The sequence below is a fragment of the Opisthocomus hoazin genome, chromosome 2 (genome assembly GCF_030867145.1).
Source record: "Opisthocomus hoazin isolate bOpiHoa1 chromosome 2, bOpiHoa1.hap1, whole genome shotgun sequence".
Taxonomy (NCBI): domain Eukaryota; kingdom Metazoa; phylum Chordata; class Aves; order Opisthocomiformes; family Opisthocomidae; genus Opisthocomus; species Opisthocomus hoazin.
In genome coordinates, this window is record NC_134415.1 from 19350327 (window position 1) to 19372794 (window position 22468).

General features: G+C 42.5%; 1 protein-coding gene across 9 annotated transcripts in view; it reads left to right on the forward strand.

Annotated features, from left to right (window-relative positions):
* The window catches only part of DAAM2 (dishevelled associated activator of morphogenesis 2), a 221097-nt gene that overhangs the window by 179932 nt on the left and 18697 nt on the right, over positions 1-22468 (forward strand). For 8 of the 9 annotated variants that reach the window (XM_075412807.1, XM_075412808.1, XM_075412812.1 and 5 more), the window contains 8 exons: positions 706-738; positions 4291-4397; positions 13094-13178; positions 14742-14848; positions 15569-15657; positions 16436-16604; positions 18357-18464; positions 19939-19999. In XM_075412807.1, the coding sequence (XP_075268922.1) occupies positions 706-738; positions 4291-4397; positions 13094-13178; positions 14742-14848; positions 15569-15657; positions 16436-16604; positions 18357-18464; positions 19939-19999 (759 nt within the window). The remainder of the gene's footprint in view (positions 1-705; positions 739-4290; positions 4398-13093; positions 13179-14741; positions 14849-15568; positions 15658-16435; positions 16605-18356; positions 18465-19938; positions 20000-22468) is intronic. The other variant, XM_075412816.1, reaches the window with a different exon arrangement.

Genomic DNA, 22468 nt, shown 5'->3' on the forward strand with positions numbered 1-22468 from the left:
TCAAGCTCAGTGTATCATTTTTGGTGGCTGTGAGGGAAAGCAGAATTGTCCAGCATACAGAATGCTGGACCAAGAATTCTTACACTTGTCTTTTGACCATGCTCCAGTCCTACTGTGTAACACTGACCTTTTGATTCAGTGTATCTGGTGTTTTCCTGGAGTGTGGAATATGTTGTGAAATAGTTGGAGTCTGTCACCCAGTAGTGCTGTAAGACTTCTTTGGTGGTTACAGAGTGCTTTCAAAATACTTGGCTATAAGTTGTTAAAGGGTATAACGTACCATTGAAACAAGTTGCTACTAATAATGGCAAACTGTGCCTGTGCATTAGGAGAGGAGAACTGACCCTGAAGTTTTAACCTTGGAAGTTCTGTCAGTAAGGCTCTGGACTAGATTTGTAAAGGTATTTAAGCATTATCTTAGTTAATGTTTCAAAGTCTAAGAGGTTTATCCTTTGGAGACTGAATTTATTCTTTTCAGAAAAGACCTAGAACTCTTAGTTCCCCAACATTTGCTGTTTTAAAATGTGAAAAGAAATGCTGAAATACCTTTGAACCACCTAGGCCAGTATTACTTGCTAAGCATTTTATTCTCTTAGAAAACAGTGTGTGTCTAAATTCAGCTGCCTTGTTAAACTTGATATCTTTCTCTGTGACTAATTTTTGGCATGTTTCCTTCTTTGTTATTTGCGGCTGCTGCCTGCATAGGACCTGCTAACTAACCCCTCCTCCTGTAAGCAGGTGAGTATCATTGTCTGCCTCCTGATCCTCTTGCCTTATGTGGGAAGGTGAAGTCCTGCACCATGCTGTTACGGGGTCATGACTCTTCTCATGCTACTCTTTCATATACCCTTGCACTTCTGCTGTGTGGGTGGGGAAGGTGGTACAAAAAATTCCTTTAGATGTATTGGCTCTGCAATAAGAAGTAGTTCCTGTTCTTTCACTTAAGCTATAAACTCACTGTGGTTTCTGCTGGTGTCTGTACTCCCCTTTTTGATGATCCTGAGGACAAAGACCAGGAACAAAGTAGAATGTGAATGTGAACTCTTCCTTAACCAAAGTAATGGTGTCTCTAGTGGAGAACAAAAGGAGTTCTCAGGGAGCCTTCACTCCCACTGTTCTCATCGGTGGTCCACCTGCTTTGGACAGCACTGAAATCTCCAGAGGTATTCGCTAGCCACAGACTTTCTGATAAAGAAAATCTTTCTTTCTGTAGAACCGGAAGGCACTTTGGTTGGGCAGAAGGATTTGTGCCAGTTAAGGAGCAAAAGGGTTAGACTGGAGGAACTCCTGCTTTATTGCAGACTGCTGAAAGCCTCAGAAAGTTCAGCAAAAGACTGAAATGGTGTTTAGATGAAGTAGAGGTATCAGACTGCCCACATGTCTTCAATCTGGGTACCTCTCAATTTATTCATCGCCTTAAGCAAATTTCTTGGTAACGCTTCTGGAAAGAGCAATGCTCTCAGAAGAGAGTTGTTCAGGAGTCCTCACAAATGTCTCTGGTGGCTTCAGAAGAAAGTAGTCCTCACCATGAGTGCCCAGGAAACTGTATTAGGAAAGTCTGGTCAGGACCTCTGCCACTGATTGAGGCTAATACATGGCTCTGAGCCATTTACTGGCTTTCATCATGGCAGTGTGCATGATAAAACAAGCCGATATGGTAGAAATAGTGCCCTAAAGTATTGATAATTACTGTAACCTAGGGTGCTGCCTGGTACCAGACCACAAGTTCTGCAGCTAACCAAAATCAAACTGTATTTGAAACAGAGCAGCAGTATGATGAACATGTTCCACACCTCTAGTTATCCCAGCACTGAAATATTATCTTACTTTGAAATTTGCAATTAAAATCTCAAATCTGAAGTACTCTTTGAAGCACATAACATAATGTTATCCCAGATGGAAAGTTGGTAAAGAATGATGGAATAAAAATTAGGGATCTTGTCTGTCAGGTTGACAACAGCTCCAACAATTCTTGTTTAGTGTGCTCAGCCTATCTCACAAAAGCTAGTCACTACTGCCCCCATGGTCCTCTTTTTCTGTGTCTAAGAAAATGCAGATAGTCCATATACAATCTGTTTTCCTTCAGCTAAGATTGCAATCTGGCTTTGGTAAAACCTGAGGCTTCATCTGCTTTTGCTTACACACAACTCCAAGTATCTATAAATATCTCTCTTCTCAATATGAGTTGAAGAGAATATATTTTTAGAAGAGACTAGCACACTCCTTATGACGAAGGAGTGGGGCACGTCTGAGTAGTTCAAATTATTCATCTGTGTTCAACCTTGTGGGTCAGGAGATTGGAAATGGGATGGAGACTGTTATACCAATCCTTGCTGCACAGCTTTAGGGGAAGCTGTCTAAACCCCCACCCCACACACACAGCCAAACCCTGAAACATTTTGTTTTTTCTATGGGATGGATGCCGGTTAACACTAACCAGGTGTGCTTGTCCATAAACATTAGCTAGTGAGGGACAGCGAAGCTTTTAAACCAAGAGCACAGACCAACAAATATCTTTCTTACCTTCCAACAGTGGCCTATCTTATCTCCCTGTTCCCCTGTCTTCCTCCCCATAAACTGAGGAAACTCAGGGAAACTTTGACATCTCTACGTGCCAGATTATCCTGGTTGTGACCTGGCTTTTGGTACTGTTAGTTATTTTCTCAGAAATAATAAACTTGCCCAATGCCCAATTTTTCCTTTTTTTGGAAACACTATTTGAAGTATCAGGTAACATTGCAATTTTTTTCTGCCAAGCTAGACACTTTGGGCACATCAGGCCAGAACTATTGTGTGCATGTCTTCAGCTGGTGCATTGTACCTACTTATAAATGCTACTTAGTATTGGTGGTGGCTCGCTGGAGCATATTTGGATGTGATTGTAGGAATCCTTTGTATATCCCAGAGCAACACAGGCTCATTGTAGCTGATTGTACCAAGAACTCAAATGACAACTAGCAGTATGAGTCTATGTTTTACATTTAACTTTCAAATACTTGGCTGTCAAAATGTCTTTGAGTGGATGAGTCATACGGATATAAGTGAACCTTGAGCTGCAGAACCTTGAGTCTTGGGAGTGAATTCTGGGAAACACCACTGTATGCTTGCCATAGTCTTACACCTTTCCCTGGGTATCTGCTGTTGATCACTCCCAGTGACCGGATACTGGGGTAGATGGACCTTTTGATCTGACTCAGCATGCTTGCTGTTATGAACTAAGAAAGAAGTCATGTTGCTAATCTGATGGGTGCATTCAAAGCCAGATTATACTAGTAAGTCTCAAAATCTAAAGGCATGACAATATGGATATCATAGAAAGGCATTTTTGAAGAGGTTCCAGCAGCGGTTAGCTGGGAAAACAAAAACTATCCTATTTCCAGTTCCCTCTTCTCTATTGGTACCTAGAGAGCTGTTATCCAGAATTAACACCTTTTATCATTACCTCTACTTCCCTTTAAGGAATGGTGTTAAAAGATACTCAAAGTAACTAGAGAAAGCCAGTCTCTAGAAGTGAAAGAAATCCCATCGCTGTGGTGTGTAGGCAGGACAAGGAGATTTCTGGATGGTTCAGACTGGGTTTGCAAATAGTTTATCTCTGTGTGCTGTGACAAACATTTTGGATGGGGATTTTCCAGGTATTTTCCCAAGTGATAAGTTTGGCAATGGAGAAAGACAGAGAATTTTGAAAAGGGTGGTTTCTGTACAATTAAAAGCATTAATTAATTTAAAAAAGAGAGGCTAGTTCAGATGTAGATGCTGACCATTTAGTAACATATATTCAATAAGATAAATGCCATCTTGCCCTACTGTTTGTATCTCTTATATAATACGTATTGGACTGGTCCAGTGGCAGCCTTAAAAGATGATAGAAGGATTTTTCCTGATTGTGCCACAACTTTTCAAGAATGCTGTGTAACCCTTGCAGGAGGCATCTGCTGAAGGATATGCTGTGACACCAGTGGGCGTTACCATAATGTGCCTGATTTCCCTCATAGCAGTTCTGTACAATAAGATAATAATAATAACATAACTGTTGGTAGAGTGAGTCCAGTAGACTCAGGTCCAGTATTTGGAATTAAAGATGATAAGTGGTAAGGAATGGCTTCTGTTTGTGAAGTTATACAGGACCAACCCATGTGTTTTATTCCCTTCCTGCCTCTTTGTCTCATCGTGTGGGTGGATTTTCCAAGGCTGAGATGGGTTTTGCTCATTACACTCAGCTAAGTCTATCAGTCTTGGGTGAGAAACATGACACTGATTGTTTTCCTCCCTCTTTTGAATTATATGCAGAAAGAGATGGGTTCAACAGAAGATCTCTACCTCTCCACACGAAAAGTGAAAGAGCTCTCTGTGATTGATGGCCGGAGGGCTCAGAATTGTGTCATTCTCCTTTCCAAGTAAGTGTGCTAAGCCTTAGCTTACAGGACATCCTGTGGTCAACATAGAGGCAAGAGGGGATGGAATTAAACAAACGGGCACGTTTCTTCTCTCACCTAGACCTTCTGTCTAACACCTGCAGAGCTTCAGAGAAACCTCTCTTGCAGTATCATAAAAACACACGTCTCTGTGAAGTGTTGGTGCACTTAATAAACATATGCACACACACATTTTGTGCATTAAACAGATAGACATAGACAGCGAGTTGTGTCTGAAGACTCATCACTAGAAATCTATCAGTACTCATAGGTAGATGAAAGCAGCTCATTGGCAGTGCTTGGACTTCACTCTAAGTGATGTGTCCACCATGTTCTGTATATGTCATTTGTCTGTTCTGTATGTTGTTTTCTAAATGTTGCTCTGACCTTCTCCCTAGAATACAGCAGAGCTGAGAGTGGTGTTCATCTTCGTTATTTTTGACTCTTGGTGAGAAGAGTGGTAAACGTAAAAAGAGATACTCAAGAATTAGTTGCTGTATTTGTAAATTAGGTTTTGGAAGCCAGAATCTGCCTTTGTATGCTTCTGCAATGACTCTAATACCTTCAAATGCTGTGACAGCAGGTCCATCTATATGCTTTTCATGCCTTTCTACCAACATGAGTACAGGGCTGGATGTCTGTCACTAAACATCACATAGGTGAAGACACTGATCCACCTGAGAAAGTTGCCTTTCCTGTCAGAGGAGGGACAGTAGGGCTGGAGATGGATCCTGGGAAATATCTGGCAGTACTAAGCAATAAAACTGTTTCATCGGTCAGTAGAAAATGCGCATGTAATTGCTTGTCTGCTCTCACAAGCTAATAGTTAAAAGCAAAGTTGCAGCCAGACTACCAGGACTGGAGTGAGTTCTTTCCATTGCTTAGTGAAACCCACGGAGGCTCTCATTAAGCTACTTACGTGGCCTTAGCCTGCATGTCGGCTGGACCCCCACCATCCAAACCAACAATGAAGGAAGGCTTACATTTCTCTCTCTGCAGCAGCTGCCAATGCATTTCTTTGCTGGTGTTGGCAGCTGACTGCAGGCTGGGGCAGAGGTATGGGGAGGCATAGGGGCAACAGGATTTTCATGCTGTTTAGCAGACCTGCCAAAGCGTATCTGGGGTTCAGATTAACTCGTGTAAGCACGTAGAACATTTCCTGGAAGTGGTAACATAATGTGTGCAGGTGGCTGGGCTGAGGAGGATCCAGGAAGGTGGTCCATGACTTGGTATGACACTAGATATTTATTTGTAAAAATTCTATCTCCAAAACAAAAGCAGCGTGGGTGGCAGCAGAAGATGTTTTTCACCATTCACCGCTTCTGCCATGCAAGTCTGGCGCATTCTTACGTGAGAGGAATCCTCTATAAGTGGTGAAAGAGAGAAAGGACACCCTGACAGCCTCTGTCATTTGTCTTCCCTTCTGCTGCCTCCAGCAAAGTGGCAATGAAGCATGAACCTTGTACTTCAGGGTACCAGTCCACCTCAAGCTGCTAGTCTGGACTCAAACCAGAGGTGAAAAGCTGTGTTTTGTGACTGTTGACTTCTCCACTAGGAAATATCCTGTTGTAAGCAGGCCTGACATGGATGATAGAGGTTTGGAGACTGAGCTCACTGACCCTAAGGAGCCTGCCAGTTTGCACTGTGCCCTATTAACTTTGCTGTGCTGTGCTACAGGAAACGCCAGTCACCAGGGCTATCGCTGGCTTAGATCATTTAATGTTTGTAATGGATAGTGTTACACCCAGGATATCAGAAATATCTTACAGCTTGGCCCAGGATTGCTATTCCTCCCCAAACTTACTTTCTAAAGGCAACTAGAAAAGCAAAAATCTTTGGAAACGAAAATGGTACCTCTATATTCATGCCTTTTTCTTCTCTTCATGGTTATATGGTTCTGTTCTTAAAGACAAGAATTGGGAGGATTGGCTGCAGACAATAATTGAAAAGGGTTTACAACCCTTTTGCAGTTTTTTTGCATTACCCTGTTTCTTCCTCCTTTAGGTTAAGCCCTGAAGGAGAGACACTTCTAGCCAAATCATCCCTGGCTGCTGCTATGCCCTTGCTGCTCCTGCAGTGCACCTTACACGTGTTGGTGTGGGTGTGCACACACATGCAGCAAGAAGGGATTTAAAACTTGTGACAAACAAAGAGAGTTTGTGCGACCCTGAGCTTCAGCCCTGGCTTTCAGGTTGCCACAGTATCTGCCGACAGCTGTTTCCAATTGACTCTTACTGTGCATATATCCCTGTAGTTTATTCCCCCTTTGTTTACACTAAGCTGTCGTGTCCTTTAAAGTAATATAGCTGCATGGGTTGGGTTTTCTTTCTCTCCACTACTCAAATGTTTTTGTTTTACTAACACTGTGTTAGAAGGGGTCAAGCAGAGCTCATATTTCATATGGTCCAACAAGCCAAAACCTAGCTAGAGTGAGAAATAGATGTCTCTTGCTTTCTTTTGCAGAGAGACTGCAGCATGGTAGATTGAAAAGAGATGAAAATTGAATTACTAGCTGATTTTTGCTGACAGTTAACAGATTTGTAAGCCTTCCTCTCCCTTCTCATCTCTATTTTGTAAAAAAAGCTCTATTTCAACTACTTGATAGCAGCATCTTTCAGTTTTCCTGCAGTGGAAGGATGTAGTTGTCCCTGTTTAATGGAGTCTGATGGATCCAAAATGAAGCTCTGCCCCGTAGGCCAACTGTAAAGGTTTGACTAGGCACAAGAGCAGTTTATCTCACAGTATTTCCAGTAGGCCGTAATTCAACCAGGACATGGAACCATCTGTCTGTGGTGAGTCCAGGCGCCCACTAGCTTCAAATCTGGCTTTCTTAATGGTGTTTCCAACATGCAGTTATTTCTGTCACACTGGAAATCTGCTATCCCTCATGAATTTCCTGATGTCTTCAGTTTCCACAAGGCTGGAGATTTACTGTCAGACTTGTGTGGTCTGGAAGAGTCATCCCAGATCCCTGTGTTTCGCTGCTTTCACCTAGCAGCTGGAAATTCCTCTGACCTCTCTCACTAATATGGCTTCTCTCTGCCTCCATTACTTTAGTAGCGGGTAGTATTTTCACTGCTCTAGTGGGTTTTTTTGTACCATATCTTTAAATGTTCTTGCAGAACATTAAATGGTCCTTGCAAAACATGCCTAAGACATGTATCTCTTACTGTCTTGCTCTGTGAAATGCTCAGCAGAAGTCCAGTTCTATGAGACATGTTGCTCAGAAGGCAGCTGAACATATACATATGGAACTTTTTTGTGCAAGTTATTTTGCATAAATTCCAGAAAAATCATTATGTCAGTGTTCTTCTGAGATGTGTTTGTTATTCCTGTGGCCCAGCTAGTCAGCAGCAAGCCTCTGAAGAGGCTGGAAACAGTAGGAGTGCTAGCAAAATATCATAAAACCAGTAGTAACAGAAGGCAGAATCTGACTACACAAAAATAGTTTTACATGTGAATGTGAGAGTAGATAGATACTAGCAGGCAGCTTCCCCAAATGTTTGTGGCTTTCAAGATTGTCGATTCAAATATCTGTCAATTGGGGAGAAGAAAAGGGACTTCTGCAGCATTTCCAACCAGAACACTAAAGAGACCAAGTATTTTTTTCACATAGCTGTGCCTCCTCAGTGCTTCTTCTGAACCTTTTCAGTTCAGACATTAAAAGGACAAGCTATTCAGCTAACATCAGGCTCTGTGTACTGCCTCTGCTGTGCCCCCAGTCCCTGTGTGCCTTTCTGCCATGTGACAATGCAGTGTTCAGCCTTATCTCAAGGTAGGTTCCAAGCAGTATGATATTCTGGATTTCGGATCAGATCTTGATACAGCTCATTAGACTCAGAAGTTCAGTTCCTCCTTGTGCTGTCTTCAAAAATACTAGGCAATAAACAGTGCCTCCTGGGTTCCTGGAGACATTTTCTGTTTTTAAGGTCCACAATAAATGGTTTTACCTGCTATTCTGAGTATGATAAACCCCAAGGTCAAACTGAGCACATCAGTCGGTGCCATCCTGTCTTAGATCACCACTAGGAACCAGTAGGCAGGGTTGTGATAAAAGATGAACCACTGCCTCATCAACAGCACACTGTAATTTGGGCATTCCCAAGTTTGGCCCTGCTTTGCTCTGCTTGGCTCAGAAACATGGCCATCCCCAGATCCTTCTTGGTAGGAAACGAAGAGTATTTGGATGCATGGAGAGTATTCGCTGAAGGAACCAAAGAATAGAAAAGCCTGTTTATTTATGCACTTGGCAGAATACTTTCACAGGGAAGCGCTGAAAAGGCACTGGTAGATTTTTTTTCCCCACATGTTGATACAATGGTGTAAGATTTACCTTGTAAAATAGCCCAACTGTTGTCCCCAAAAGGTTAAGGCACAGTCTTCTTCACTGATAAGTTGCAGCTGAGATAAGAGGATGTGAAAAGAGTGGCTGCATCTTTCTGTCTTCTGCGTGAATGCACACTTAGACCAGCCTGGCTCCTGAACGCTTCTTCTGAGAGCAGGGAAACATCTCCTTTTCCTACCTTTATGGGGCAGTGACAATGAGTATTCCCAAAACACAGATATTTAACAGCCTGCAGTGTGGCGGTTGTACAGGCCCTTAGGAGCGCTCAGGAATTAGAGAAGTCATGTCCCAGTCACAAAGTTTGGTAGCCTGTGTGAAGTGAGTTGTGGAGATGGAGAAGTCTGCAGTCAGTAAAAGACAAGATTTGGGTGATCTTTACAAACTGGCCTCAGATATAGCTAAGTATCAGTCAGTGCTTCTCACTGTCACAGCTACTACTGCTGGCATATTTTGGAAGCATTGTGGTTCAGTTTGAAGAAGAAAATGGCCTTGATACGTGATAATCAGTCCCCTTCTCCAAGGTAAAAGAAAGAGTGGGATTGTGATCCCTGTGGTATGGGCGCTTAATGTAGCAGCAACGGAACTGCAGGTTCTGTGGTAGTGGGCAAGCAAGCTTCTTTCTCAAAAGCTAAGCAAGATCTAAGGAGCAAGCCCATGAAGTAAGTAATTTTTTTCCCCTGGAGGGGAGACGGTTAATGAGCGACAAGTATTCTGCTTTGATCCATGGGAGGGAGGAATGAAGGGGGGAGGTTACTATGAGTTAAATCAATGGGTATATTTAAGGAGGAAAAATGAGCAAGCGCTGAATGTCTGTAAAGGGAAGTTGATGTAAAACTGCAACATGTCTCCCAGGCATGTTCAGAGTCAGTCTGCCAGCTTTCTCCAAGAGGACGAAACAATAAACCACTTGATGTCTGCGAGTGAAGCTGGTGTTAAATCAGCCGAGGTGTCCTGGGGAGATTAGTTATGAATTACTCTGCAGAGTCAATAGAGATTATTTATGAAGCCGGAGGGGATGGAGGGAGGCAGGCTAAGTACCATATCAGAAGTTATTTGGTAGTTGTTGAGCTTTAACATTGCTTGAAGATGACTCAAGCAGTTGGACTTCCATATGCTGCCACCAGATGTACTGGTGAGGGAAGACAGAGTATTCTCAGTAAAGATCCTTTTCTTTCTTCATCTGACCAGTGTCAGGCTGCTGTTGCACAAAAACGGTCAATATCTGCGACATGAATGAGTGTGCTACAGCTGAGGAAAGGGGCACTGTGTTTTCTTCTTGTCACATATACTTTCTGAGTTCTGATGCCAGAATCTGTGACTTGGTGAAGTGTAAGGCAGAGGGAACACGGCTCGAATTGCATGCCGTTCCAAATGGAGTTGTCTCCAGCAGCTGGAGGAAGAGTGTCTGCATCTGCACAGCTTGTAAGAAAGCCATTGCAGACTTTCCAATAGATACTGAAATGTAATTTCTGTAGTGTAAATTTTTGGGCCATAATTCCACTTTAATTTGCTGTCTGTCCCGTATGAGTTTTAGGCTCTGAGGGATGCCTCTATTCAGAACTGAATGGAAAGATTTTACGCATCTGCTTTAGGTTGCTCTTTAATCAGTTCACCTGTTTCTGTTTAAAAGCAGCACATCTGTTTCACATTACTGCTGGCCATCTTTAAGATCTACTACATGGCTGGGCATGAGTTTTGAAAATACAAGAATCACTTGATTAACAATTCTTTGGCCGGTTATTCAGCCAGTTTGTAAGTGGGAAGATTCCTGTTTTGTGCTGTTGATGCCTACAGCTCTTGAAACGCGTCCTGCGCTGGGAGAGGAACAAGCCCTCTTTGGAAGAGTAAGATTGTTTTGCCATAAATCCTTCTGTACTTGTAATTTGATTGGTAGTAATCTAGGATGCACACCTGCAGGCACTGTGACCGCGTTAGATGCCTGTGAGTGACTAAGTTAAACTGCTTCTTGGCAGGGGGCTGGCAAGCTTTCTGCTTCTCTACTGTGGGCTAAACCATTCCAGCCAGATGTTTTTCTGCTGATGGCAGGGTACAGAATCATCCAAGAATTCAAAGTGTTTGTGTAACTGTGTGTCCTTGGGGCTTTCAATTATTTTTGAACAGAAGATGTTTGAAGTGTATTTAGTGCTGATGAATGGCAGCAAACAGAGGAGCTTAGGGTCTGAAATCCTTGGGCTCCCTCATGGAACAGCAGGATCAGCAACAACAGGCGCTACACCTTCTGTTGTGTTGATGTAACTCAAAACTGTCTATTAGGTCCCGTTTACTGCATCTCGAAACACACACAGAAGCACTTGCACTGTGTAACGGGGTGGTCACTGTAGTAATTGCTCGAGCCATTTGCATGGAAAAAACATGAAACTTGCCCTCATTCTTTTGATCCTCGGTGAAAGTAGTAACAAAAAATCCCTCACCCTGGTGTTCATGGGTTTGCTTATTGCGTCCCTTCTGACAGGTTTTATGCCTGTGTTACAAGGCACAGCTAATCTTCAGACTCCAGATTCTGGAAAATCTAAAGGTGCTCTCTAAAGGAAAATAATCAACAAATGTAGCACTTCAAAGGCTGCAGGCACCAAATTGTCTTTATATGTGTCTGCTAGGAGCCAGGCCCACACCCACCAAACGTGCTACTCAGCCCTCATGTGGACACAGTGTTTGATCAGTTCAGGGTCACACAACCATGGACTTTACAATTCGTCATTAATAAAGCCAGAAGAAATCCTTCAGTTTTCTGTTTGAGACTGTAGAGCTTTATGCAGAACCCCGTGTACTGAGGTTTGTTGGTTTGATCCTGAGTCAAACCGGTCACCTAAAGTAAAAAGGTTCCAGCCTTTTCATTGTAAAGCTTCTAGTCCTTGTATCTCATCAAAGTGTGACACAGTTATGTAGCTTGTCTGGAAATTCAGTACCTTTATCTTACTTAGCTGGTATCAGTTTGCCCTCCTTGTCAAAAGCAGACACAATGACCAGCTCGGAGGTGTAATATTTAAAAGCTTTTGAATGTCTGCTGATTCATATTTTAGTTTCCAGCTGTTGGTTATACTGGGCAATATTAAAATGTTTTAAGTTTCTGAGATTTAGTAATATTTCCTGTCTGTAAAAATAAAGCTCTTTCTCTTGCTTTTGCCTACTTCCAAAAATATGATTCTATCCAAATGGCAATAGCAATGTGAAATTTCAACATGGAATTTCTTAGCACCAAAGACAAAAACATTCTGTCTCATGCATCATCCTGTCTCTCATTTATATTTGCATTTTCTCTTTCTGCTGTTAATTAGTTATATTGGTTGTAGAAGGCCCATGGAGACTGCAGACTTCACTCCTCAAATACTTCTTTTCACACTTTCCTGTTTCAATTCCAAAATTGAGATTTTTCTTGTGGCTAGCCTTTCCTTTATGGTTCATTTTGTCCTTGCCTACTCTCCTGAAATGACTGATGAGGGTGTCATGGGTTAGGGATGGTGGGGTAGAATTTGTCACTTCCACATTTCTTTGTTGATAACTGCACTGAGAAACACCAAATTCATTTCATATAATCTATCAAGCAACTTTTCAATAATCACAAATTTTTACAACTCCTGGTCTGCCCTGGGTTTCAAGTGGAGACCTTGAGAGTTTTTTTAATTGATTCTGTGTTTTGTTGTAACTGATGACCCCTACTCATTGCACACAGATGGACAGGAGTAGGTGGGAAGGAGAGTGTAATTACCTTAGATAATATTAAGAAGCTCTTGTTTTCAGAGCTTGTTTCATATTGAATATGAAAAATGGATACATAGATGCTGTCAATTCCTTCTTCAGCTGTGACTGCTGACAGAGTGAATGTACCTAGTCCAACCAGTCTTCTTGCAGGAAACCCTGTTCTCCGATCTGTAAGAGAAAGATCAGTCCCATTACTTGTTACTCTAGGAGATGCTTTAATATTCACAAGCTGGGATGTTACCTGGGCTCACAGTCACTTACAAATCACATGGATTTGAGGAGTTTTACTACAGGAAAATAATTTGATGAGGGAGGTATCTGTTATGGGAGAAGTTGGAAGCACTTTTCATCTATGAGGACCTGATTGTTCTTAATCATAATCTAATTTTTAGTGTACGTTTAATAAGCTGTAGAGGATAAAAATATATGATCTATAAAATCACTGCCTTTGGAACCGATTCATTCATCTTACTGAATACTCTAGCAGCTTCAGAGCAGAGCTTCCCATGGTTCTTCTGTGCCTTTTAGTGCAGCTTTTCAGGCTTCCTACTTTCTGGTTTGTTAGAGTCGCTTAAGCTTTGCACTAATGGTACAATGTTGATACTGTTGAAAGGCTGAAGCTGTCTAATGAAGAAATCAGACAAGCAATCTTGAAGATGGATGAACAAGAAGACCTAGCGAAAGACATGCTTGAGCAGGTGAGAAAGATTACAGTCAGATATATCTTACTCTTAAGTCCTTCACTGGATATATGTACTGCCTCTGCTGGCATGTCTGCAGATCTGAATTTGGCCATATCATGTCAGTGGAGCTGCAGATGGGAGTATTTTTCACAGTGTTGTCAGATACACCTCCCTCGTGTAACTCTATTTGTATCAGGTTGATTTCATAACAGTTTTCTCTTCTTGATGCAAAACATGTATGATTACAGTCGGTATGAGGTCTCCTGTCACATCCTCTCTTCTCACCTGTGACTTCCCGTCATTTTCCCCAGCTCCTTTTTATACTGCTGATTATTTTTTTTGTTGTTCTTCTTCTTTTATTTTTTCTTTTCTTTTTCTTTATCTCCCTTCTCTACCTGCAGCTTTTCCATTGGGAAATGCCATGAACCAGGCCATGTAGGTCAACGGTTAGAGCTGAGACTAGAAGAAATCTCACATTCTAACTAGAACGATTAAAAAGGGAGCAGGGACCTCTACTCCCTGCAGTTTGTTCACTGCATAGCTTGTAAGGGGAAAAAACACAACAATTAAACTGCCACTTCCCAGTTTCCCCCATTTATAGAGGGTGAAAGATGATGCTTTGACCAAGGATGCGTATGGTAAAGTTCCTTAGCAGTACGCAAAATGTTACAATCCTGAACCGCCTGACAAATGTGATTCCTTCTTTGCGTGCAGTCATAGTATTTAATCGTGTACAAAAAGTTTTTCCATTTTGGAAATGCATAGCCTACTTGCATGTTATCTGAATGCTCACAGCTGCTCTAGAATTCACTGCAAGCTTCTGATGCTCCAAACCTTTGAATATCACGTTTTTGGGGACTGGGATAAAATACGAAAAAGTGGTAAAGAGCAAAGTGCTTGACATGACTTGTGAGCAGTTTTTGTGGGTGTGCGCTGAGGCTGTGTGCATGGCAATATTTATAATCAGACTAGAGCACAACTACCACCAGTTATGTCAAAAATCTGTCAAAGTATGAGCTTTTAAGGTCGGCATATGAATAGCAGCCAGTGTCAGACACATATCCAGTCACTTGGTTATTGTTTATTGTTTCAGCAGAGTAGGGCAGACCCAAGAGAGAGATAGATGAGGCTTTGTGTGTACTCTAGGATAGGCATGCCGGGTACTTCACACTGAGTGGGACACATCCTGCTCTTGTTTACACCAGTCTAAACTCTAAGTAATGCTGTGGGAATCAGAGTTCTCTCTGTACTTCCCCTGGGGTAAGTTGCAGTAGCTCTTGGCCTTTAGGATTTAGTAATGGGAAATTCCCTGTAGAATTAAAAATTAATCTAATGGGGTCAGTGAGGGATAAAGACAGAACAGCAAGCAAAGGTTTAAAAAAGGTCAGTTTTGTAGCCACAGCTGCACTTTTTTGAAGTTACGGTCACATGGCTGAGTCAACGTAATGCTTCTCCATGGTAGCAGAGAAATCCGAGGGCCCTCTCTCTCTCCATCGGGGTTTGTTTGTGCCCCTCTGTCCCTCTCTCCTTTTCCCTGGATCTCTCATCTCAGTGTTTGGTTTGTGTCTGTCTCTGTAGCTGCTGAAGTTCGTTCCTGAAAAGAGCGATACCGACCTGTTGGAGGAGCATAAACACGAAATTGAGCGCATGGCCCGGGCGGATCGTTTCCTCTTTGAAATGAGCAGGTCTGTTTGATACATTATGGGAAAGTGCACGGAGAGCTTCTTGGAAGGAGCTGTAATTGTTATTGAAAATGGATCATCTGGCACTGAGGGGGAATGTGCAAGACATTGTGGGCCAGCATTATACCCTGCATTTGCCAGAAGCCCACAAATGTTACAAATGTTTCCGTTCATTACACAAACTTTTTATTGACGATAAACACTCTCCGTGCCGTCATTTGGACACCAGTCTCCTGATGACAAGCAGAAATCTGCCTCCTTTGCCTGAACTTGTTCACACAAAAAGGAATTCAGATCCAACTATGAGATGTAGTGTAGCCAGGGGTCAGGATTTCATATAGATCCTTTTTTCCATTCAGCTATCCCATCTCCTCATCCTCTGACTTTCTTTCCTGTTGCAACTTTGCTACACCCTTGATCAGGATCAACATCTTGTTCTGCTAATTGAGATGCAGCTGGCATCTCCCGTGACTCTCATATGTTGAGAGTAACGGGAATTCTTCCAGCTTCTTTTCAGTTGCGATCAAAACATGCCTCGAGGTCCTCCATTTTCATAACAAAGTTGATTACATAGTGTTAAATGTTTGAACTACGTCTGTAATTGCATACATAGGCCTTGTGGGACTCAACAGCCAACCCTTAGATTATGTAGGCAGCATACTGGCCCTGGGCTTCAAAATAGATTTCCAGTTCAGTGTTGGCTTTCCTCTACCCTTCATGCAGGATTGACCACTATCAGCAGCGGCTGCAAGCACTATTCTTTAAGAAGAAATTTCCAGAGAGACTGGCAGAAGCCAAACCAAAAGTGGAAGGTATGGTTAAAGCCTTTGCAAAGGGTTGGGTAGAGGGGCAGGGAAGGTCAAGAGAGGCTTGTCTTCGAAGGAGGTGCTGTTACGTGCGTGCTATGGTTGTTGAGCCAGCGAATCCAAGGCGTGTCCTAAGAAGCGAATTCTGTCTGACACTATTCTTGCACACATTGACTTCATAAAGTCAGTTTCATGATTGCTACACTGTAAATATGACCTGACAGATGTGACAGCGTGCTACCAGGCTGTGCTGAGCTGCCGAAAGCTTTCATAGCCTTTCCATGCAGGTCAGCCTTCCCTTCTCCACTCTCAAGTCCTTGCACCTTCCCTCTCTGTGGGCAGTTAGAACAGGTGCCTCAGGGTGGTGGTATTCTGGGAATGTGTAACTTACAAGGGGGTGGGGGGGTATGGCTTCTGTGCCACATCCATTGTTATCGCAGAGAAGAGGTGAGTGTATTCTGCTCTGGTTTTTCAGCTGAGCTCAAGCCTTCCCCCTGTTCTCGCTGGGTACGGGTTTAGAGTGTGAGGTCCAGGAGAACAGCCTTGCTCCTGGGTTCAGAGGAGCACCCTAATGGCAAGATGTAGTGCATCTTCCTTCCAGTTGTCCTGGCTCTGGGCATGTGGGCGTGGGAGGGACAGTACACGCACAGACTGTGTTGCAGCATTTGCTGGGCAACAGGCAGGTGGGCATTTTAGGATACTTCAAATTATGGGCCCAAGCATGTTAAAAACAGCCACTGTGCAATAATCTGTTCTTTTTTTTTTTTTTTTCCCTCTCTTCAAGCCATTCTTCTGGCATCCAAAGAACTCATCCGAAGCAAGCGTTTGAGGCAGCTCCTGGAGGTGGTTCTGGCCTTTGGGAATTATATGAACAAGGGCCAAAGGGGAAGTGCTTATGGTTTCAAAGTCTCCAGCCTGAACAAAATTGCAGACACCAAATCCAGCATAGACAGGTAGGCTAGAAGGCCATAAAGAAGTTAGTTGCTGTTCTGCTGCATCTCTTATAGTAATGAAAGTGGATTTTGTTTGTTATTGATATTATTTGAAATAATGTCTTTTTTGGCATTTAAGTAGTGCTATTCACTCTGAAGGATCCTGCAGCAGTTAAGACCAGCTATTAACACAGCACTCAAATTCTGCTGTTTCTTTGGATAATGCACATCTGTTGTTGGATTGTGTTTCTGCAACACTATGCAAAGATGACAAAATGTAGTATTTCACAAATAACTGAAATAAGTTGGGGGGGGGGGAGGAGGATTTCTATGGAATTTGCCCTTTGTACCAAAATTTTATGGCCAAGGTTTTGCAAAAAAGAGAACACAAAAAACTCTGACCACAGTTTTATGTCTCCTGTGAAATATGGCATATGTTTCTGATGCAGGACTGTCATAAACTGGCTCTCTACCTACACTAGTAGGAGAACGACAAAGCATAGCTCAGGGAGACTGAGCCTAGTTGTATCTAGAGCAGTTAATGAAAATAGCTGGTTTTGGGAAGGTGAAGCTTATTATCTGTGGACATGGGCTGCAGGTCTTTATAGTGCTGGCCCATGTTTTGCCCCACATCCCCATATGTGTTCTGGAAGTTAATCCAGCTGTGACTGGAGATAGAATACCCCTTTTGGGCTGCTGCAGCACTAAGGCTTTTCCCTGGAAATCTCCTATACTGGTGCTTACTAACTCTCACCTTCCTTGACTTGTGAGACCTGCTGAGACCATAGCTGTGCAGAAATGACCTCAGGCTGTGACAGAATGAATAATGGCAGTAAGAAGCCATAGGAAATTCGTCCCTACCTAATACAGTTTGAACTAACAGAGTTCTGTTTTGGCTAATACAATGCCCTTTCCGTATTCCAAGGCGAACAATTGTGTAGCATTTTTTTTGCCTTAATGTAGCTTGGCTTGATTTTCTGTATATTAAACATCCTGTGCAGATTCTCACTGGTTCCCAGCTCCCAGGCTCTAGTCTGTGTGAAGCAGTGGCCATCTGCTCTTGCCTGTCAGAACACCCACCTCAAGTCGCTGTTATGGCTGGCTGTTCTCTCTACATGCAAAATCCACTGATGCAAAATTCGTCATTTACTTTACAAATTTCCTTAAACCTTCTCCTGCATCTCTCATACATCTCATTTCTATCCACTCCTACTGGAGCTGCTATTGCATTAGTAGTAGTGTGCCTGACCACGACTCATAAGTTTCTTTACTGTAGGAGTTTTCTTTGCAGCTTCTTCAATATTCAAGAACCTTTTCCTCTTCTTAGTTAACTCTTAGGTTTTTTCCATGTTGCCTCTGAGAACAACTCACTTCTACCTTACAAGCTAATGTCACTTTAGTATTTTTAGTTGTTTATTCTCCGAAGTATCTGGGGACAAATACCATACTGTGCTACACAGTTTTCTTTTCTGTTACACCGTCTACACAGATGGATGGGAGCAGGCTGGTGCTTCCAGAATAAATGAAGGCACAGTATATTGCTTGAGGTTGTAAGAAGGATGGCTCATAAAGGGCTAATTCATTTCTGTCTGTGATACTTTTCTTTCAAAAACAGAGCTGCTAACTGCTGATATATTGTTTGTTGTGTTCATTCAAGCACATTTCCTACCCAAATATTTTTCACTGATTTGTCACAATCCTCCCACCATCCTTTTCCTTCTCACCACCATCTTCCTTCTCATTTCTCACTTTTTTTTTTTTTTTTTTTTTTAGGAACATTACACTGTTGCACTACTTAATTATGATTTTTGAAAAGAATTATCCAGATATCCTAGATATTCAGTCTGAGTTGCAGCATCTTCCAGAAGCAGCAAAAGTCAAGTAAGTCCAGTGTTATTGCTTGTTCCCAGAGCTGGAGTTCCTAGTGATTTCTGTTAAGTTAATGATCATCAGGCTTTTTATTGCTGTCTTCTAAACTCATGGCCAGCCTTACAGCTGAAATGCCTTTGCTCACATCCTTGATGTTATTCAGATGTACATTAACAGAGAATTTTGGTCCAAAAACATTCATGAATTACAAAATTGTCAGCTTTACTTGGATATGCCTATATCTATGCTATTTCTGAATCAGACATTGTAACTAGACTGACTGGTGGTTGTTTTTAATTCACTTACCATATTCTATGGTTGTTCATCGAAGTCACATGCTGGTTTTTTTTTGATAATTCAAGGTTTGTTTCTAAGGCAGAGTCAATTAGACACAGAGGCTATATTAAGCCCTTTTCAGGAAGATCATTCAAAGTTTTGCACAAATCAGTTGTGCACAGAAATGTGGAAAGCATCATACTTTCTGCACAAATTTCAATGCTGGTTTTTTTCCATTTCTGTAGGTGTTTCTGGAAAATGAATACATAAGCCATCCCCAAAAATGCTGTCATTTTTTCTTTCCAAAGCACTGCTCAAAAATACCTTTGCATATTATTTGCCCAGCCATGATTCTTTGTATAGGAAACTACTCAAGCTAAGGAAAGACAAGTAAGAAATAGATGTAGGTTTGCACTTAAAGACATTTATTAAGGCTTTAGTGGTGTTTTTGAGATGTAAACCACTACCACCAAATACTCGGGGGAGATGCCTGCTGACTTACAAATAGCTACTAAATGGTTACCTGGAAATGAAAAGTCATTTTTTTCATAGAAGTCATAGAAAAACGCTCTTGTTTGTATATGATGAGCAGAAATTCAGTGCAACGCTTGTGTCTGGGGAAGCATGTATTAACATTAACAGTAGAGTTACATGCTCAATTACAATGTAAGCTTGCAAAGACTACCATATGGTAGAAATGCAGATGGAAAAACAATGTTTGGACTGTGAGGAAGACAAAAATCACATGTAAATGTACTGCTAATGGGATTTAGTAGTTAAGTGGTTCAAGAATCATGCATAGAGATAATCTGAGACTTCAGTAATGTGTGTGCTAAAGCTGGGGTCCTTGCTTGTGTGCCAGCTGATTATTGCAAGTTCGCCATGTGGCATACACTTCTTGCTGGAGGGTCAGGCTTAGCTCACAGGGCAGATGTTCAGAGGGCAACCCCTCGCTTCTTCCCAGGAAAATCCCAGTCTTCAGTGTGACCACAGGCAAGCAGGGTCTGCCTCATCTTACATCTCACACAAAAAGCAGCACAGACCATTAATAGACCCCCTTCCACTCATTTCTAATCATCTGGCGTGGCTGGTGCCAGAGGCCGGATACCAGACTTGATGGGCCAATGGTCAGTCCTGCTGCATAGTTCCTGTATTCCTGTGTAACACTGCTCTTTTTGTTTTATCTGCTCTGTGTCTGTCTCCTGTGCAGCCTGGTAGAGCTGGAGAAGGAAGTCAACAACATAAAGACCGGATTGAAAGCTGTTGAAGCTGTAAGTATCTGAAGGTTTCCAAAGCACCATACTTCAAATATGTCACTCAGAATCGGGGCACTATATATTCTGCGATAAGAGAAAGTGGGCTTTCTTCTTCTGTTGCTTTCCATTCCGTTCCAGAATGCATTAACCAAGAAAAAACAAATAAAAGCTTCTCATGTGGAGCTCCTGCTGATGATTTGAGCATACTTAAGCCTAATGAAAGCTTGTTTGATCTCAGCCTGGAAAGTAAAAGGACAGTTTGGCAAATGGCATGGACTGAAAGAAGAAATAAAATTCTTGCTGTTTCTTACTGAGGGATGGCTGGCTACTGAGCAAGTGTTTCACATAGCTCTTGGAGTAGTCGTAAACAGATAGTGGACTGTTATATGTAACCCTAACCTATCCTAGGTACTCCTTGGAAAGACAAAGGAAAAGATAGACTATGTAAAAGACGAGGGAGCTGAGCTGACAAGCAAAGCAAAAACGGTGGTTTTTTCCTGCTATTAATGAAAGGTTCTTAAGATGGACTTAGGTTGCCTGTGTTCAATTTATACTTAGGTAGTGCAGAGCCTTCCATCTCAACAGAGAACAGTACAAATGGTGCATTGATGCAGTTGTGTGTACTGAATTATTGGAGTTAAAGATGAGGGATGGGCCTAAATGCTCCCTGGGGTGACAAGTTCGTGTGTCAGCTGTGGTTCCCCTACTGGAAGCCTCCTTTAGTTAATGCATTGGGTTTGTTCCTGGGGAAAGACTCCAGCCTTCCTGAGGCAGGAAAGCACTGAGCAGGACACTGTTCGGTAGCAGGAGGTAAGAACTCTCATGTTTGCCTCTCGCTTATGCCATTGATGTATGTGTGTGGCTTTGAACAACCCCCTGCATTTGCCTCCTCTCTGTGAAACAGCAGCTACAAATACCTACCTCTCACAAGGGCTTACGTGAGGAACGGCAAGTCAGTGTTTGCACAGCAGCTGAAAATGTAAAGATTAAAGGCTGAAGTCACCCTCCTCTCTCCGTGTCTTAACGTCCCCCATCATCTGCACAAATAAACATATTCTGACCCTAAGCACGTCATTGTCTCTTTCTGCAAGTACAGGAACACAATCCTACATTCAGATAGTTGCTGGCATCTCTTGCCTGTTGGATAAAGTAAGGCAAGGGTGTTACTGAGAGACAAGGCAGAGATCTTCACAACCTGAGAAGGTCCCTGCCATATTTAGGTTTTCTTTGCCCTTTGAAACAGGGTTTTATTAGCCACATTTTTCAGTGTCCCTCTGTCTTCAGGATCTTTCACCTGTCTTTTTAAACTCAAATTAGTTTAACACTAATGGAGCATTCCAGATGGGGAGCGTTCTGCACTGGGACTGCTGGCAGAGGACCAGTTACTGGGAATTGCATTGGATGTTTTTTGTGCAAGTATTACCCATCTACAAGGACCCTCCAGTCTTGCTCATCCACTATGAGACAGACAGTGATGACTTCATTTGCCTTTCACCTGGCCTGAGTTTTATTTGGCTGTGGGAGTAGAGGAAGGGTTTTTTGTTCTGTCAGCGGCTGCCAGGCTGTCTGACTATCTCCAGCAGTTCAGCATGTAATTAGCCAATGATCCTCCCATGAAAACACAAAGTTTTAAAACCTTATTTCTGGATTGTTGGAGTAAGGGAGAACGCAGCAATGAGAACACATACTGCTGCCTACATGGAGTGCAGTCTTTTGGGAATTAAAGGCACCTGTAAAGGGAAGGCTGACATAGAGTTCATGATGTGAAGAGAGGCCAAGTTTTGGCTGGGACAGCCAATTCCTCCCATTGAAATGTGAGTACCTGCTTCTGTTTTTCTTTCTGTGATTGGGTTATTTGTCGTTTTGCCTTTACAGCCAATTTTTCTTCTCTTTCCCATACATGGGTTCCATGGGAAACCTCTTCTTCCCATTCCATCACCATCTTCCCTCCTCAGTCTTGTTCCCTTCCATGGTATTTTTTCATCTGGGGCTGCCAGCACCTCCCAGTCTGCTTGCTCAGTTTGTGGTTTTCTGGCGTGTCAAATGCAGCACTATAGCAACAATAGAAGACCACTGTCAGGTGGAAGGGGAGGAGGGGAAGGTGTGATTCTTGATTCCATTCCAGTGTGTTCTCACCACAGCCTTGGCTCCAGTGACTGAGAAGTTTCTTCAAGGCCCCTTAAGAATAGAAAGCTAAAAATAGTTTCACAGTCAGATGTTCTTAAAGGTACTACTAACCCTTTGCCTTCCTGGACTTGCAGCGTCTTTGTAAGCACAAGACATATTCGTTTTCAAGACATGCATGCAGCTGTTGCCTTTGTGTGGGATGCTCCCAGCAGGACAGCTAAGTAGTTCTTGGTCTTCTCCAAATCAGGACGTGAATTCTGTCAGCAGAGCCCTTCTCTCACACAGCAAGGAGATCATAACCACCGCTTAAGAAACCACTGCCATGGCTGAATCATTTCATCTCTCTAGAGAACCAGA